At 39.1% G+C, this 19,099-nt stretch overlaps 1 protein-coding gene across 3 annotated transcripts in view; it reads right to left on the reverse strand.

The window, feature by feature from the left end:
* LOC117305693 (kinesin-like protein KIF27) overlaps positions 1-15,499 on the reverse strand; it is a 45,189-nt gene extending 29,690 nt beyond the window's left edge. For 2 of the 3 annotated variants that reach the window (XM_033790560.1, XM_033790558.1), the window contains exons 1-11: positions 15,319-15,499; positions 14,109-14,242; positions 13,388-13,525; positions 11,695-11,781; positions 10,026-10,133; positions 8,879-9,011; positions 7,105-7,251; positions 5,240-5,410; positions 3,713-3,936; positions 1,954-2,085; positions 266-318 (exon numbers count right to left, since the gene is read on the reverse strand). In XM_033790560.1, coding sequence (XP_033646451.1) covers positions 266-318; positions 1,954-2,085; positions 3,713-3,936; positions 5,240-5,410; positions 7,105-7,251; positions 8,879-9,011; positions 10,026-10,133; positions 11,695-11,781; positions 13,388-13,525; positions 14,109-14,141 — 1,226 coding nt within the window. In that variant the 5' untranslated portion in view covers positions 14,142-14,242; positions 15,319-15,499. The remainder of the gene's footprint in view (positions 1-265; positions 319-1,953; positions 2,086-3,712; positions 3,937-5,239; positions 5,411-7,104; positions 7,252-8,878; positions 9,012-10,025; positions 10,134-11,694; positions 11,782-13,387; positions 13,526-14,108; positions 14,243-15,318) is intronic. The other variant, XM_033790559.1, reaches the window with a different exon arrangement.
* Positions 15,500-19,099: the final 3,600 nt, after the last annotated feature.

A 19,099-nucleotide genomic window follows, 5' to 3' on the forward strand; every position in this document is an offset into this window, starting at 1 on the left:
GGACTTGACAATTTTACAGAGACGAAGTCAAGGCCCTGCTTGTGGAACGAGTGCCCTGCTTGTGGAACGGGTCACTTGGGGCTGGCTTGAGGTGCATGACGTCACCATGAGGGGATGAGTGATCGTTCGATCAGCTCTTGTCAGGGGCTCACTCGAATGAGCACCGCGGGGTCGACACAGGGCAGCTAATCGAACACACCCATCACCAAGATTAAACATAATGGTAGGTGTGCATCAGTAAAAAATGTTTCAAATTTTTAAATACCTTATCATACTGCTTTCAAGGGCTTTCACTCGCTGGGAGTCTGCACCTCTCTGCTGGGAGAAAAAGAACAGTTCAGTATAAACATGAAAGATACAAGTAAGAAAACAAAGATAAATCTATATAATGTTACATTTTGGTCTTACTGTCTTAAAGGCAGTGGACACTATTGGTAATTTCTCAAAATAATTATTAGCATAAAACCTTTCTTGGTGAAGAGGTTGATAGTATAAAAAATTGTGAGAAACGGCTCCCTCTGAAGTGCCATAGTTTTCGAGAAAGAAGTAATTCATGAATTTGATTTTGAGACCTCAGATTTAGAACTTGAGGTCTCAAAATCAACCATCTTAAATGCACACAACTTTGTGTGACAGGGGTGTTTTTTTCTTTCATTATTATCTTGAAAGTTCAATAACCGCTTGAGCTCAAGTTTTCACAGGTTTGTTATTTTATGCATATGTTGACATACACCAAGTGAGAAGGCTAGTCTTTGACAATTACCAATAGTGTCCACTGCCTTTAATGATATGTAGTTTTTCTATTAGGAAAATCCTGTAAGGATCTTGTATATGTTTTTATGGACTGTTGTTTTTCCTCACTTTTTCCTGTTGTAAATTTTTAACATTTTTATAATAATTGTGTTATGCGCTTGTGTACGTGTTATGGAACGGGTGCAATATAAATGAAGTATTATTATTACTGAGGGTTCTGTTGTATTGGCCTTAAGGCCCCCTTTAAATGTTTCCCAAAGATTTCCAATGGATGTGCCCTTTGCAAAATAAAAATGGCCTCGCCCACTCAAAAGCCCTTGAATTGCTCCACCCAGAATACACCCACGCTCATTCAGCCAATCGAGGGCGTGCATTTTTAGCGCTCCCGTGTTCGTTCTTGTTATCGCGACCATGGAATAGACCCTTTTTCATGAAATATGTAAATTGCACATAGCGCGTGAGCACTAACGTTTTGGTTGGCAAAATGAGGGAACATCGCGCTGTTTTGTACATGGCTAATGGGTGCGTGATGCAGACGCGATTGCGCGTCTGCTTAGTGCACAACTCTATGGTGTTTGCCAACCAACAGGGTCTGTATGCATGTGATTAGCATATTTCATGGAAAGGGTCCATTGCCCCTTACTAGTAAAAAGAAATTGCTGGGCCCTCTAAGAGAGGCGATCAGCGCCTAAAAAGGTTCAAAATGGCACGGACATTTGCAAAATAAAACTGGCCTTGTCCTCTCACAGATTAAACTGCAGGCCTGGGCCCAATTTCAGGGCGCTGCTTACCGCCGAATTCTTCGCTTCGATCACGATTTCCCACTTTACATGCCAGCGCCAAATTTCTTCGCTAGCCTTGCAAACCTTGGAATGCCTAGTAACGTGGAGTACGCATGCGCACAAGCCAAATTTCTTCGCTAACCTGTGAAATACGCTTGCTGTAAGCACATAATTCCCTGCGTCAAGCGTCAATTCTGTACTTACGGTAAGCAAAAACATGAAATTGGCCCAGATCCTTGTCATTTGATTGGAGGATTGTTCATCTTGTGGTCGCAAATAAATGAACCAGTGCACGCTACGTCATTTACCGTGCATTTTTCATTCCATTCACCTGGCATTTTCCGTTCCATCCGATAATTTCATGCTAAGCAAATTTTTGTGCTTAGCAGCTTTAGGAAATAGGGCCCTGGTTACTTACATCTTGTTCATGAGTTGCTGACTGATGTCTCTGTAACTCCTCTCTAAGTTCTTGGATCTCAGTCTGCATAGCTGCAATACGACATGAGTTAACGTCACGATTGATGATGGGTTTATTGGTGATGTTACGCGCCTGAGGGGTGAGATAAGAACATTATTATTATTATTATTATTATTTTATTCGCCATAACAGTACAAAACAAAATACATTGACAACATTATACCCCAAGATGGGCAAGGGACAACAAAAGCAAATACATACTATGATCCGTAGATCTGTTGCCCCACATCTGGGGTACACAATAAAATTAATCTAGATTTAACATAATATAGTACACAAAGCAATAATAAAAGCAGAAAATTAAAAATCAATAGAAAATGCTAAATATATATTAAGAATAAAAAATAAATTAAATTAAAAATAAATAAATAAGTTAAAATAACAGATGGGGTAAGGATAAACAATAAAGGGAAATAAATGAATAAATAAAACCTAAACTTGTAGATAAATTAAAACGACTTAAAATATTGCACAAGTGATAGGGCTAAAGCTACTATTCAGTAGATTCATGAGGTTGACACACAGAAAATCTAAGTGATTTGAGAAAGCTGTGGAAGGGCAAGAGCAGTAGTGAATTACGAATGTTTTCTGGCAAACTAGACCAAAGTCTGGGAAAAAGATGAGGAGCAGATAAGTGCAGAGCATCGGTTCTAGCATACAGGTGTTTGAAGGTGAGAACATTAGGATATCTATGGTTGACAGAAATGATGTCTACCACATCGCAGTGAATAAGGTTAAACTTACACTTAATGATAAAATACAAAACAGAAAAATTACGACGAATTGACAGAGACGACCAGTTGAGGGACTTAAGTCTATCGGGGTAGGACATCTCACCCATCCTCTGCCCAAGAATAAACCGAGTAGCACGTTTTTGTACCCGTTCGAGGGCCTGAGTCTGGAGAGATGTATGAGGGAGCCAAGCTGGCATGCCATATTCTAAAATTGGGAGAACTAGGGATTTATAAAGACAGAACTTAGCTGAAACAGAAGAATTGAAAGCAATGGTCTTAATAAGGCCCAATGTTCTATTGGCACTTGAAACCACATTTTTTACATGGTTATTCCAAGAGAGCTGAGCATTCAGAGTGACTCCAAGGTATTTGACAGAGGATGTGGGTTGCACAGGAAAACCTGAAAGAGTGTAAACAGGGGGGTCGAGAGAGTGTTTACGGGAAATATGCATGATTTTGGACTTTGTAGGGTTGAACGTCATACCATTGGAAACACTCCAAGTGCTTAGCTCATCGAGGTGAGTTAACGTCACGGTTGACGATGGGCTTATTGGTGGTGTTCTGTGCCCGACAGGAAAACAACATTTCAGTATTTAGTGATGAGATAGCAATACGACATGAGTTAATGTCACGGTTGTTATTGGTGATGTTATGCGCCTGGTCGGAAAACAAGAACATTTCCTGCGGTAAGGGTGCTTGCTACATGTATGTGAACCACTGGGGTTTACCCCTACTCAGTCAAGTTAAATGTTTTTTTGGTTTTTTTTAAGAACATACATAAGCGCTTCTCCCCATTGAACCCAAGTGTCACACTATGAGCTAACCCTGTTGGCATTTTGGAGTGAATTCAACATATCATCGAGGTGCTCAAGTACATTTCTCAATGACCCATCTCCCTACTCCCTAAGCCTACAACAGTCAACCCTCAAATCCTACCCATTCGATATCAAACCCTGCGAGCTTACCCTGTTGGCATACTTGAGTGAATTTAACGTCTCATCAAAGCTGACGGCCGATGGACTGATGCAATTGATCATACATGTCTTGGCATTGCCTCCTAAGGAGTCCTTGAGGATGCGAGTGATCTTAGAGTCTCTGTATGGAATGTGAGATCCCCTTCTCTTCGGATCACTCAAGGCGCTAATGACGTTACCCAAGGAGAGCAGACCGCTGTTAATGTACACAGATTCTGTAACAGGAAGCAATCATTACTAAGTAAGCCTGGACGATATGCCGATAATATCGTTGTCCCCTTCTGAAGGGTACTTTCAATTTTAAAAAATCTTCACGATATATCTTTATATCAGCGATATTTACCCGACGATATATCGCCAGTAAAAATTTTCGATATTGTCCACGGTCATTACTAAGGGAATAAAAGGGTAGCAACGAGTTCTTAAACTGCCGTTCAAAACCGGCCGGGTCGTAGGCAGTTTAAGAAAGAATCACTACTATTTTATTCCCATTCATAAATGCCCTTTTTTGGTTAAAAGGCGTAATAAAGTAAGAAACTCTGTAAAACTTATCCGTTTTCCGCTGTTCTTGAGCTCTGTACTTGTGTTGTATTTTTATAAACATATCCGAAAAACAACCCGTTAAAATCAGCTCCAGAAATGAGTGAGGGAGGCCGTCTTTAACTAACCCCCATTTTCCACCGTAAACCGCCGGATCCCGGCTGCTTTTAACTCAGTGAACACTTACAAAAGGATTGCATAAATCATGAATATACCAGCGCCCAAGAGGTCAGGCTCTGGCCGAAGGGTTCATTAAAACCCCAGTCCCTTGCCAGGGGGATTAACATAATAATAAGCAATGCGACAACAAAAGAAGTTTGGGAGGTGTTGGGCTATTGTATACAGCTGATTAGGGCTTGTCCAGTGATGCCAGCAGACATAACAAAGCGGAGCAATCAAAGTGTTACATCTCAATTACTAAAGATCTCTGCAGAAAGGTGCCAGTAATTGGTCCCTTCGTTGAAGCCACTGCCCCAGCCTGTTTGAGTAGAGCTCATGCATATTCGTGTGACTTAGTTTAGCTTTGTGAATTGACCTGTGGTGAAAGAAAAACCGCCGGGATCCGGGGGGGTTTACGGCGGTAAATGGGGGTTTGTTAAAGACGGCCTCCCTAAAACAATGTCACACAAAAATATGTGTTTAAGTTTTTGCATTTATGTATGTTATAGTATAATACCATAACTGGGTAAGGGGTTTTTGCATACTAAAATAATTTTCTGTCTCACTGGGACATCAATTATTTTGTGACTAAGTTTTACTCATTTCTAAAACACTACAGCACCTCCGTAAGTAATATTTGAAGGGAAGCTTACTTATATCATTATCTTCAAACAGTGTAAGTTTAATGTAAATCTGTGGACATGTGAAAAAGTACCCGAATCCTTTAAGACTTGTCGGATAAAGGCAGGCAAACATTATAGATGGAATTCTTTTTAAGATTTTTTTTTTTTTGACGTTAATCATGAACTACTTCAGTACCTTTGAATCTCTCTCCAGCATTTCCAGTCTTATGAGCTCTTTCGGAGCCCGCTAAATCCACAAAGTGGAACTTGGCCGACATGGTGTGAACCCCAACGCCTGGTTGGTCAGCCTCTGTTAAATCAATTTTTTTCTCTGCTTCAATGTCTGGTGGATCTTCCCATTGTTGATCTGACAAGAAAATAATTGTTAGCATAAAAAATTACTTGTTAAAGACACTGGACACTTTCGGTACACAGTGTTGTCCAAGGCCCACACTTCGTGTATCACAACTTACATATAAAATAACAAGCCTGTGAAAATTTAGGCTCAATCGGTCATCAGAGTCGGGAGAAAATAACGGGAAAACCCACTCTTGTTTCCGCACGTTTCGCCGTGTCATGACATGTGTTTACAATAAATTCAAAAGCATCTGAAAGCACACAACTTCCTGTGATAAGGGTGTTTCTTTTTCTCTTAAAGTTATCTCGCAACTCTGACGACCAATCAACCTCAAATTTTCACAGGTTTGTTATTTCATGCATATGTTGGGATACACCAGGTGAGAAGACTGGTTTTTGACAATTACTGGGCATATTTGGTAATTGTCAAAGACCAGTCTTGTCACTACTGTGTATTTCAACATTCGCATAAAATAATAAATCTGTGAAAATTTGAACTCAATTGGTCGTTGAAGTTGCGAGATAATAATGGAAGACACCCTTGTCACACAAAGTTCAGGCTTTCAGATGCTTGATTTCGGGACCTCAAAATCTAATTCTGATGTCTCTAAATCAATTCATGGAAAATTACTTTTCTTTCTCAAAATTTCATGCTTTAAGCAAATGTGACCCGCTCTGTGAAAATGAGTCAGATGTAGGCAATTTCAGGAATTGAGTTGTATGCATTGCTGGAAAGAACACATCAGCAGCAGTAATTTGGTATGTGTCTAAGCTTTGGGGTGTATCGCGTTGCTGCATGAGTTACTCCAGTTTGAAATTAGCCATTACAGCATTTATTTTGTGAAAAACGAATTATAAGTAAACTACCATTGTGTGCAAAAGGATACAAATTAGACAAAAGTATGATCACAAAATTGTTGTTTTCATAGCTTTATTGCCTAAATGTAAGTGTTCTGAAGGTTAACCATGCAACTAAAGATCTAAAAAAGAAAAAAAAAAAATTTTTTTTTTTTACATTTTCCACATTAAAATGTCCATAACTTAATATTGCATTGGGCGACATGTGACTCATTTTCACAGAGTGGGTCACAAATTGTTGTGCTTATTAGCAGCTCTAGTGAAGCGTGGCCCTGGGCTTGAGTCCAGTGTTCTTATCCGCTCAGCCACGACATGCCACAGAGTAGAAGTTTGCAGCCCAACCATAGAGCTATATGAATTGACTAGAGTGCTAACATGCTCTGCGTTTTGAAGCCACCCTGAGCGCAGACATGTTTGATGTGTTGCGTGACTACAGAACAATTTTAATGGAGCGTGAGATCAGGCTTTCTGCTTGCTCTTATCCTTATACTGTGGCTGTGCCGAGATGTAGAAAAAAGAGCTACTCCAGTAACAAAAACCGCAACCTCGACTTATTAAAAAAAGTAGACACTCATTTTAAACATGGTGCACATGACGCTTGCAGTTTGTACGCTCATCAGCAGATTGTGCGTTCACATTTGCTGCATTTGTTTGGTACGATGACACATAGAAAAGAACAAATGCACTATTATGCAAATTGCTTTTGCATTGGTTTGTACATGATTATGGATGCGCCAACGTGGCTTCAAAACCCAAGTGCGTGTTTAACAGGGAGTTAGCGCTCTAGTCAATATATAAAGCTGTATGAGCCCAACCAGCCAAAACTGGCAGACTTGAATTACTTACGTAGTGCTATGGTGAAGATGGAATGGGAGCGACTTGAGACTTCGTTCATGTTAGTGGCACCGGTATGGCGATGTGTGGAGCCGATGGACAGACAGTTAAGCACATCGTCAAGGCTGTCGCAGGTAATCTCTGTAGCGCCAATCACAACTAGAGAAAAAGTTTAGACAATGAAAATAGGTTAAAGCCATTGGACACTTTCAGTAAACAGTAATGTCCAAAGGCCAACGCTTCGTGTATTACAACCTATATGTAAGGGTAACAAACCTGTGAAAATTTAGGCTCAAGCGGTCATCGGAGTCGGGAGAAAATAAAAGGAAAATCCACAATTGTTTTTGCACGTTTCGCCGTGTCATGACATGTGTTTAAAATTATTGCGTAACTCTCAATATCAAGAACTGATAATATTGTTTAATGTTTTAATGTTTTCTCAAAAAGTAAAGCACTTCATGGAATAATATTTCAAGAGAATTTTTTTCACCATTACCTTCTGTTAACCCTGTAAGTTATTTGCAAATCTGTGAACTTTTAAGTGTATAATGGCTTTAATATACCTCTATCACTGTGTGGCCATCTTGATGTCACTCCATTCCAACTCATTGTAACCAAACTGAGGCTGGACGAAATAATAGTCTGGTGCCATGTTTGCGCAACGAATGTTAGCATTCATTTCTGCTATTGGAAACAGGGAACACAACCAATATGGTGGCAGCGAGATAAAGGTTAAGGCCGTGTCCGAAACGACGACTTCAACTACAGCTACGTCTAGATCAGCGCGTCTACCAGTGTTGAAGAATAGGCAGACGCGCGCGATCTAGCCGTAGCTGTAGACGAAGTCGCCGTTTCGGACACGGCCTAATAAGGCATCCACAGAGAGGTTATTGTGAAAAGTAAATTTGAGAAAAATTCTTCAAAGTAGTCAGATGTTATTTCTAAAGTACTTTTACTACTTCTGGCTTGAAAGGCGAGGCATTTTCTTGGCTCGGAACAAGAAGGCATAATATAAGACCTAGAGAGACCTACATGTAGTCGGCTAATAGTAGAAAGGACTTATGTCTTAAAGACACTGGACACTATTGGTAATTGTCAAAGACTAGTCTTCTCACTTGGTGCATCCCAACATATGGATAAAACAATGAACCTGTGAAAATTTGAGCTCAATCGGTCGTCGAAGTTGCAAGATAATAATGAAAGAAAAAACACCCTTGTCACGAAGTTGTGTCCTTTCAGATGCTTGATTTCGAGACCTCAAATTCTAAATCTGAGGTCTTGAAATTAAATTCGTGGAAAATTACTTCTTTACCGAAAACTACGTCACTTTGGAGGTTTCTCACAATGTTTTATACTATCAACCTCTCCCCATTACTCGTAATCAAGAAAAGTTTTATGCTAATAAATATTTTGAGTACGTGTAATTACCAATAGTGTCCACTGCCTTTAAAAGTCCTTTCTGCTCTAAGCTGACTGGGTCTTTCTAGGCCAAATTGGTATGAACAACTTCCTTTAACGTTTAAAAAAATCACAATATGTTGCTTTTTTGCGAAATCAAGATACAAAGTTTTTGGACTGACGCGAGAATATTGTTGAAATTCTCTCTCTGCTCAACAATTGGAGCTTAGCCTCCTAAACAAGCAGTTTTCTTTAATCTGTGTAACGTGTTCATCCTCCCTGATTAGGCTCCTGAACAAGCGGTTTTCAGCCACCTGAATTTAGCCTCCTAAACAAGCCGTTTTCATCCTCCCTAATTTAGTCTCCTAACCAAGCCGTTTTCTCTTACCTGTGTTACCGTGTTCATCTTCCCTGATGTGCATCTCTTTGCTGTTAGTCTCCAAATCAAGCAGGTCCTTCAGTTCTTCTTTGTAGATCTCAATGTAGGATACATGAAGGTTGAAGTCTACATTGTGGTTCTCCTGTGTCAAAACATAATGAATTCTGAATTTTTAAAGACAGTGAACACTATTGGCAATTCGTAAAGACGGTCTTTAAGAAAGACCAGTCTTCTCACTTGGTGTATCTCAACATATGCGTAAAATAATAAACCTGTGAAAATTTGAGCTCGATTGGTGGTCACAGTTGCGAGATAACTATGAAAGAAAAAAACACCCTTGTCACACGAAGTTTAGTGCTTTTAGATGCTTCATTTTGAGACCTCAAATTCTAAACTAGAGGTCTCGAAATCAAATTCGTGGAAAATTACTTCTTCCTCGAAAACTATGTCACTTCAGAGGGAGCCGTTTCTCTCAATGTTTTATACCATCAACCTCTCCTCATTACTCGTTACCAAGTGAGGTTTTACGCTAATAATTATTTTGAGTAATTACCAATAGTGTCCACTGCCTTTAAAGGCACTGGACACTTTTGGTAATTACTCAAAAACACTGTTAGCAAAAAAACCTACTTAGTAATGGAGAGCTGTTGATAGTACATGTACACGTGTAAAACATTGTGAGAAACAGCTCCCTCTGACGTAACATAGTTTTTGAGAAAGAGGTAAGTTGTCACTCAATTAATTGAAGACTTCAGCTGAAGCCTTTTATCATAATTACAATTATAATAATAATAATTGCTTCTCTCCTACCAGGGGTAAAATCGGTACCTGTGAGGGCAGAGACGGTTTATGTGAATGATTAGTTGTGAACGCAGTATTAACTCATAGAACCAGCTGTATACTCCCCAGGGAGCTGAGATGATTTAAGGAATGATTTAAGGTCTAGCGACCAGGGGTTATTATTGGCAGCGCTTTGAGACGCCCTTCGGGCTCTGATAAAGCATTGTTATAATTATTATTATTATTATTTCATTTTATCACAGCATGCAAAAGAAAGATCTCATTATTATTATTATTATTATTATTATTATTATTATTATTATTATTATTATTATTATTATTTTTTTTTTTTTTTAAATTTTTATTACATACATACCTTGATGATATGAAACATGTGTTGAATAGCTCTTGGTATGATCCCATATTCATCCTCGGTCAGGTTGGTTGCATTGTGTCCACCCACAGTGTACGTCTTACCAGAACCCTGTAAAAACACACACAATTATACAGGTAATAATAATAATAATAAAACTACATCCTTATTTATCTTTCAGTACGCGCTAATTGGGGGATAAAAACATATATGCTACGACCTCTGTTTTATTTCCTACTTCCTCTGTTTTTTTTACACAGTGCGTATTGTAAAATGTCATTTTGTCACGCTCCGTATACGGACAGTGCAAAAATTAATAAACTGTGTGCGCGTGAAATAACGCTCTGAAACTTAAAATTTTGAGCGTTGCAAGTGAGACTGGAAGATAAATTCGTTATCACACGCGCGCTCGTTGGATATGGGACGCAGAAGCGCTATATTTTTTTGTATTCCACTCGTGCTTGTGTGATAACTTATAATAGCCCGTCTCGCCCCGTAAAGGGTGTATTGAAGCGCTCGGTCTTTCTTTCTGCAAGATATGTGGAGCTGCGTTTGGAAATATAATACATATACGTACCTTTTAAAGGCAGTGGACACTATTGGTAATTACTCAAAATAATTATCAGCATAAAACCTTTCTTGATTACGAGTAATGGGGAGAGGTTGATAGTATAAAACATTGTGAGAAACCTCCGAAGTGACGTAGGTTTCGGTAAAGAAGTTGTTTTCTACGAATTTGATTTCGAGACCTCAAGCTTAAAATTTGAGGTCTCGAAATCAAGCATCTGAAAGCACACAAGTTCACGTGAACAAGGGTGTTTTTTTCTTTCATTGTTATCCCGCAACTTCAATGACTGATTGAGCTAAAATTTTCACAGGTTTGTTATTTTATGCATGTTGAGATACACCGACTACAGTATGAAGACTAGCCTTTGACAATTACCAATAGTGTCCAGTGTCTTTAAAGCACCATGTTCATACACAGTGCATGGCGCAATATGCCGCGATCAATATAGGGAAACCGGGCGAACCCCTTCTCTTTACGATAAGTGCCCTGGGTCCTTTTTTTTGTGCGTTACACAACACACTGGACCAATGGCTTTAGACGAAGTATCAAGGTTAATGGTTAATTGTCTTGCTGTTAAGGACACATGTGTCACGATTGGGACTCAACCCCACACTCTACTGATTAGAAACTTGTCACTTGTGCAAGAAAGTATTGTGTCACGGCAGGATTTTATGGTCGTGTGGCATGTGTATGGCGATGATTATAGAAAAACAAATGGTATACTAAGGGTTAAATTTAAACATCTTTATAAATCACACCTCATCTTGGTTCTGCTCATAGAGTTATATAAAAGAACTAGAGGTCGCAATGGCCTATATACGCGCCCTGGCATGCGCGCAGGCGGCCATTTTCTAAGTTGAACAAACAGGCATTGCTTAGCGTGTGTTTGTGCGGCCATTTTGTAAGTTGACAAAAAAGCATCGCGTCAGTGTTCAATAAACACAAACTTCAACATGAACTTCATATTCAACGCGCGTACAGAACGGCGCGTGTGTCTCCTTACGGTCCGTCGCGTTTGTGCAAGAAGCATCACCAGTGCGCCCTCTAGTTCTTATCTGGTTCTGCTGAAAAAAATTTCAAAACCCATTCAAAATGTCAACTTACAGTCTGTCCATAGGCAAACACGGTAGCATTGTAGCCTTCGAAGAAACTGGTAACAAGTCCACTGACACATACTTTATATACCTCCTCCTGTGCGGGTACCAGGCGGAAAAAAACAAAAACAAAGCTTAAATAAGAGATGTTAAATTTTCATCGGGGATAAAGAATATTAGTTTTGATTTTTACCAATACACCGATGCGGTTTCGAGCGATTACGTGCAGGACCAGGTGTTAAAGGGTAATAACGAGTGCACTCGTTAAAACTTGTTCTCACTCGTTCTACTCGCATTTGTTTTTGGATACCTACCTTTAATCATAACTGTATACTTAGTACTTTCCCGAGTCCTGTGAAAAATATCACAGCCATGTTACTGGGGTGGGATTCGAACCCACGACCCTTGTAATTCTAGAACAGTTTGAAAACAAATCTGAGCAAACTATGTACACTATTTCTGTGGCGTCACTCTTTTGTTAAAAGTGTGGATTATTCTTAAGAATCAATGCTCAACATTAGATTCGTTGCGTATCAACCCTCAACTATTGATTCCTTACAAACTAAAGTGAGTCGTTATCTGGAAACACAGCTGGAAATTCTGTACCTTTTAATCTTTTTTGTGTAAACAGGATCACTATCTAGTTTCACAACTCACTTAAGTTAGACAAATACTTTACAACTTTTCGAAACATTGTATGTACTCAATAATGTCGCAAGCACTGTGACCAAACGTTGTTAAAAACTCATTCGCTTGAAAGTTATTTCAGACATGCATAGTAGACACCATGGAAACAGGTTACCTGGTCTTATGTGCTAAGCACCTTTTCCTAATTGTCCTCATTTTCTATACAGTAACCATCTGAAAGTTAGCATGACTTTTACTGTGCTTAACGTGAGCCGCACCAAAACAGGGAAATCGCACAAAAACTCAAAATTGATCAGCTTTATGCAATGAGCAAGGCCATTATAGAGCAATTCATACAATCTTTCTCACCTACATACCATGGGAGTATAGCCCCCGAGCTGCCGTGTTAGTCCAAATTTTACCAACCTATAATCAACACAGTATCAACCTGTTTAAAGACACAGGACACTATTGGTATGTCAAAGACATGTCTTCTCACTTGGTGTATCTCAACATAGGCCTACATGTATATATGCATAAAATAACAAACCTGTGAAAATTTGAGCTCAATTGTCATCGAAGTTGCGAGATAATAATGAAAGAAAAAACACCCTGGTCACACGAAGTTGCGTGCTTTCAGATGCTTGATTTCGAGACCTCAAATTCTAAATTGATTATGAGGTCTCCGATTATGAGGTCTCAAATTCTAAACTTAACGTCTCAAAATCAAATTTGTGGAAAATTACTTCTTTCTCGAAAACTACGTCACTACAGAGGGAAGCGTTTCTCACAGTTTTTCTATACTATCAACCTCTATGCATTACTCATTACAAAGTAAGGTTTTATGCTAATAATTATTTTTAGTAATTACCAAAAGTGTCCACTGCCTTTAAACCCCTGGTCATAGAGACGCATTTGCTCAAAGACACGTTTTTCATGACCAGGATTTGAACCCACATCGCGATGACATAAATACCAGAACTTGATCACGATGTGCTAGACTGCTTGGACATGTAATACTTTAAACTTGGTCCGAGATCTTTACAATCTGAAACTTCCTACATGTCTAGACCTACCTGGTTAATCTTGGACGGAAGAACATGGTCGAACGTGAAAGCGCGGTCCCTTCCCACAATGACTTGATTAGTGTTGGGGATAACACGAACACAGGATTCATGATGATGGAGTTTCTCCTGGGGCAGGAAGGGTCGCACCTAAGAGTCAAAATGACAACATCAATATTTATGGTAGCAGGGCTTGAAATTGGATACTAGTGGGTAACTTTTTCATTAGGTATGTAGTATGTTTGCTGGTAAATATGAAGTCGAGGTAAATTATCAAGAACCAGGCCTCGACGGGTTTAAACCACTACATGTAGTTGAAAACCGATTCAACACACTTTGATCCCCATTCATATACCTTTTCGGTCAAAAACATCATCCCTTTTTGGTCAAAAAGTAAAATAAATGCAAACATTATTTGTTAAATGATTTCTTTCAACACAACACCCCTCCAGCTTTGAAATGGTAGAGCCCTCCACTGTCTTATAAGAACAGGTGCAAGGTCACGTGTCACGCTCATGAATTAACACTTTTTACCGGTCATTAACAAAAGGTTTATGCACACCTACGTTACGCGCTCTGCACCAATAGGAGTAGAGTAAACTGTCTGGGGTATTTACATATGAATGCAAAATAATTCACATATAACATTTAACAATTTTAAACTAAGTGCAATTCTAGACGATACAATGATTTTTCGCATTGACATGACGATACAATCCCTAATCTTACTCACCCTAACAGCAACACGCACTGGGACCTCCTGCATTGCTGATCACCTTCAATTGGCTCTAAGAACTCGTGATGATGTTGTTAGCATGGTTTTCCTAGCAGTCTTTGACAAAAATGTGTGTAAATCACATGCTGAATCTGAAATGAAAAAATAAATAAATAAATTTCGAATTCTGTTATACGTAGAGTGCAAGTCTTTTGAGTGTGTCACCATGATTCACACCATGCACATGGTGTTTACCAGATGCATGCAGCCTGGAAAAAAAAGTGGATGACGTCATAATTCTGTGTGATAAATTACAACAACTTACAGAAGAACGACTGAACTTCAACTTAAAGAGACCCCACAGCAGTCCTGTCACCACTAGAAACCACAACCCACTCACCCTTTCAATCCCTTCCTCTAGAACCAACGCTTTTCGTAACTTCTGACACGATGTACTATTTATTTATCAAACTCAGAAAGGAAATTTCCTTCAACACTTTCAAGAACCAACTCAAGACCCACCTCTTCAAACAAGCTGCTTCTCCTTCTGTTTATTTTGTTTAATTAGTTCCTTCAGTTGTTAGCTTTGTTAGGGTTCCTGCGCCAGGAATGTCACCTGTGACAGACATGGCGCATGGCGTAATAAAGTTTCCTTTATTATTATTATTATGTATTTCATTTTTTGTGTACGAGTCGAGACCAGACTAACATGATGAGAAAAAGGCTGTGTCTGACACAACGACTTCGGCTAGTTGAGCTAAGTAACTCAAGCTAGATCGCGTGCGCCTGCCTATCAATCATTCTTTTCAAAACTTGTGCTATATTAATATTAATATTAAACTTACGTCCTCAGTTTGAAGATAATAATGATATTATTAGAAAGCTTCCCTTGAAAATTTACTTACCGAGGTGCTGTAGTTTTTGGGAAATGAGTAAAACAAATAATTGTTGTCTCCGTTAAGTTTAACCATGTAAAAACTTAACCAGTTATGGTTTTGGTAATATCATAACTGGTTAATAGGACTTTACATGCTAAAATAATTTTAATTTGTGACTTGTTTTACTCATTTCTCAAAAACTACACAACCGCAGTTAGATTTAATGAATGTAGGGACGCTTTCCACTATCATGCACTGTACGTTTAAATAATGTAAACAAATCTGTGGAAATTTTGAAAAGTACCCGAATCCAGATAGTTTCTTCAGAAACAGTGAGTTAGTTTTCCTACCTTCATTTCTCGATGGACGTGCCTACTTCACGTACTTCACACCCAGATTGACTTGGTAAACAGGTCAATACGGGATAATGCAATCATCAACAATTAATTATAGAGTTCGAATGGCGTTACTTTTGTTGTGTGATTGTCCAATTTCAAGAATTCACCCATAAACAAAAATTGGCCTGAAATTAAGGTATGGAACGAACAAACAGTTATTATTTTGTCAACGAGCGTCAACGTAAGTCGTTCAGTATTCTTCGCCTTAATGCCTAATAATATATATATTTTTTTTGTTTACCGTCAATGCACCATTAACGAATCTTTCTTTTCGAAAGGTAACGTCAAAACACCGTCAACACTTCCACAACATTTTTGTTAGTCGACAGAGCAGCATTGGCTAATGAGTTGTACGTCGAGTTCGCTTCCGTTCCCAACATAACACTTAAAATGTTATTTTACTTCATGACCACTAGCAATGACGGTCGTTGACGACCAACATAAATTGGACGCAGTCTAAAATTGATGTAGTTCAAAATACAGCGCTCTTCTATCTAGGTCATAGGTCATTGTCAATGGGAACAGATGCTAACCACTCTACGGCTGTTTCATGTTTGATTGATTGAAATCGGGAGATAAAACAGTGCAAGGAGGGAAGGGGGTAATTAAGCGGGTCACTGTGACCTTGTGAAGATTCTGTGACTCTATAAGTCTTGCGTGTTTGTTGATAAATCAGTGATAATTATTTCATTATGTAGGCCTATGACCAACCGAAGTTATATACCCTTTGATGTACCATGGCCTGGGCCCCATTTCATAGAGCTGCTAAGCACGAAAATTTGCTCAGCCTGAAATTTCTTCCTTGATAAAAACAGCCGGATTACCAACCAAATTCACATTTGTTGAGTATTGCTTGTTACTGGTATTCAGCTGAATTGTTTGCTCATCCCGAAAATCACGTGGAAATTTGGTCAGTAATCCTGTTGTTATCGAGGTAGAAATGCCATGCCGAGCAATTTGTTTGTGCTTAGCAGCTCTATGAAATTGGGCCCGTGGTGCAACCATCAACTCATTTTAGGGACTGGAATACATGGCTCCTCCGAACCACTTGTAGGGACCATTACGCCCTCAACGTACGGCAAGTAATTCAAACTCAAGGGTAGTTAGGGCATGCATCTGGACACTGGACACTGGACAAGCTATTTTCCCTTCAGTAAGAAGTACGCCCCGCCCCCTAAAGAGACAGGTGAGCAAAATAATGACAACGATATTGAAAACAAAAAAAGAATCGGACATTATTTCGTTCCCCGAAACAATTAATTATTATCTTACCTTTAAAATAGGCCTACGTTTTTGATAGCTCGAAATGTTCTGTTTTGGAAACATGCCTTCGAGGGAAAACAAATACTTATATTTAAGGGAACGAAATAATTTAAGTATGTTTTATTTCCTTTTCAATATTTGATTTACCTGTCCCTTTGGGGGATCCGTACCAAACGACCTCATGATACAGTGATCAACAACACATCAACATTTTTCTGTTTTAACTCAAACCAGCACCAAAGCAATAAAAATTTAAAAACGGAAGGAAACAAAGAAAAAAGAAAAACCTATAATAAAAACAAACTCCATTAAGTTTAACATGAAAAGTGTGAAAAGAACGATTTGAATACCAAGTGAATATGTCTCCTGAGCGTTTTATTCTCCGGTTCTCGACCATGCTGCTTATCCCATAATATGTCTCAGAACTTCTAGAGGTCAATCTAATTTGGATAGGTCTCATTTGCATAGCACAGTGGCGTAACATCAGGACACTACAAAAAGGATCAACTTAAACAACATAAAATAAATGTTAGCTTTGCTTTATAAATTTAATTTTCTACTTTAAATTAATTACCTTTAATTTTTCCTAATCTTACTGTATTTATTTAAATCGTAGATAATTAGTGAAGACAAGAGAACATCACTTTTTGAATGATTGCAATCTGTCACTCATCCATGGCAATTTTCAGACCGAGGGAAACCGACGGGAGACTTTTGGGACGCGGTGGCAGCAGACTTTACCAAGTAAAATCCATTGATCTCGGTAATGTGCGCATACTCAGAACTACGTAAACAATGGAAACTTACCTGGTAATCTGCTGCCACCTAGCGTTCCAAAGTCTCCCATTCTAACCCTTAAAAGCAGCCGCCGGACAAACATTATGCTGGACCCACTTGGTGCGATCGGAAGGCATATAATATTACGGGTAAATAACTGTGTTTGGGGTACAATTATGTTCTACTGCACAAATTAATAGATGTTCCCTGCAGCCGATTTCACGAAACGCTAGTGCATGTAGAGTTGTTATACCGCCCTCTATTGACTGTAGTTGTTAAGTGTATAAGTTGTAATCCAAGATGTCTGACCAATAATAACGTACCATGAATCAGTCTAATCTAACATGTCTAAGTGTCTCAGTGGATAAAGCCTAAACACCACAGCTGGGATTAATCCTATCTCGAGTCAGAACGAGTAACCTGTCCGATTTTAGGACGGGTTTGATGCACTCCTACGTCTATGGATACGGAACTTAACTTTTAAGAAGAGTTTGGTTAAATCGACGGCTGGACCCACCACATCAAATATTGAAGTATTCTGAAAACGTACGGTTAATCCGGCAAATTCAAAGATTTATGTTTGTGCACACGCTCAGAATTGTTGTGCACGCTACCCATGTATTACCAAGAAAATAAATTCCCAAAGAATCCGATTCCCGGCCCATTGATATTTTTAATGGGTGGGTTCCCATTATGATTCAATGTGATTCAATAGGGTTCTATTGGATCCCCTGTATCCAATAGGAGACTTTCCAACGCTAGGCGGCAGCAGACATACCGGGTAAATTCCCATTGTTTACGTAGTTCTGAACATGCGCATAATTCTGAGAACAATGGATTTACCCGGTAAGTCTGCTGCCCTCTATCGTCCCAGAAAGTCTCCCATTGGACCCCATTGAAACTATGTACCAAATTCCACACCAATCCCAATTAATCCCATTGAGTCCCAGTGATGTTTTGAATGAGATTCGATGGGATCAAGTTCTATGCTTCTCCTCATTGGTCATGACAGCGTCCACGGCAATAGGAGACTTTCCAACGCTAGGTGGCAGCAGACATACCGGGTAAATTTCCATTGTTTACGTAGTTCTGAACATGCGCATAATTCTGAGAACAATGGATTTACCCGGTAAATCTGCTGCCCTCTATCGTCCCAGAAAGTCTCCCATTTACACGACATCGATTTTTGTTTACACTTTCACCTTTAAAGGGTCGGTGTACGTTGGGCCGACATTTACTCAAATTATGGATTAATACAAGATTACTTGAAGACGTACAGCAGCTTCTGATAGTATACAGCATTCTGAGACAAATTTCACTTTGTAGTGGTTATGAAAAGAATTAATCAGTTATACACAAAAATCAATAAAATATGAGAAGCGTTTATTGTGTCAGAAACGCTTCTCAGATTGTGTATTTAAATTGCAGATTATTATTTCTGCGTGGACATAACTGTCACAGATATTCACCTTTTGAAATGAAAACTTAACGGGTTGTTTTATGGTATTATAACAAACAGTGGGTTCCAACTACCAAACGTATACAATCGCTTTAAATTCTCACTTCTTTCTTTAATGCACTGTGTTGGTGGGCAGCGGGTTAAAACCTAATCAATAATTTGTCTTCCCATTCTTTTTCAGATGATGTCGCCAATACCATCAGTGTTTTGCTGGAGTACATACCGGGTGTGGGA

The sequence above is a fragment of the Asterias rubens genome, unplaced genomic scaffold (genome assembly GCF_902459465.1).
Source record: "Asterias rubens unplaced genomic scaffold, eAstRub1.3, whole genome shotgun sequence".
NCBI lineage: Eukaryota > Metazoa > Echinodermata > Asteroidea > Forcipulatida > Asteriidae > Asterias > Asterias rubens.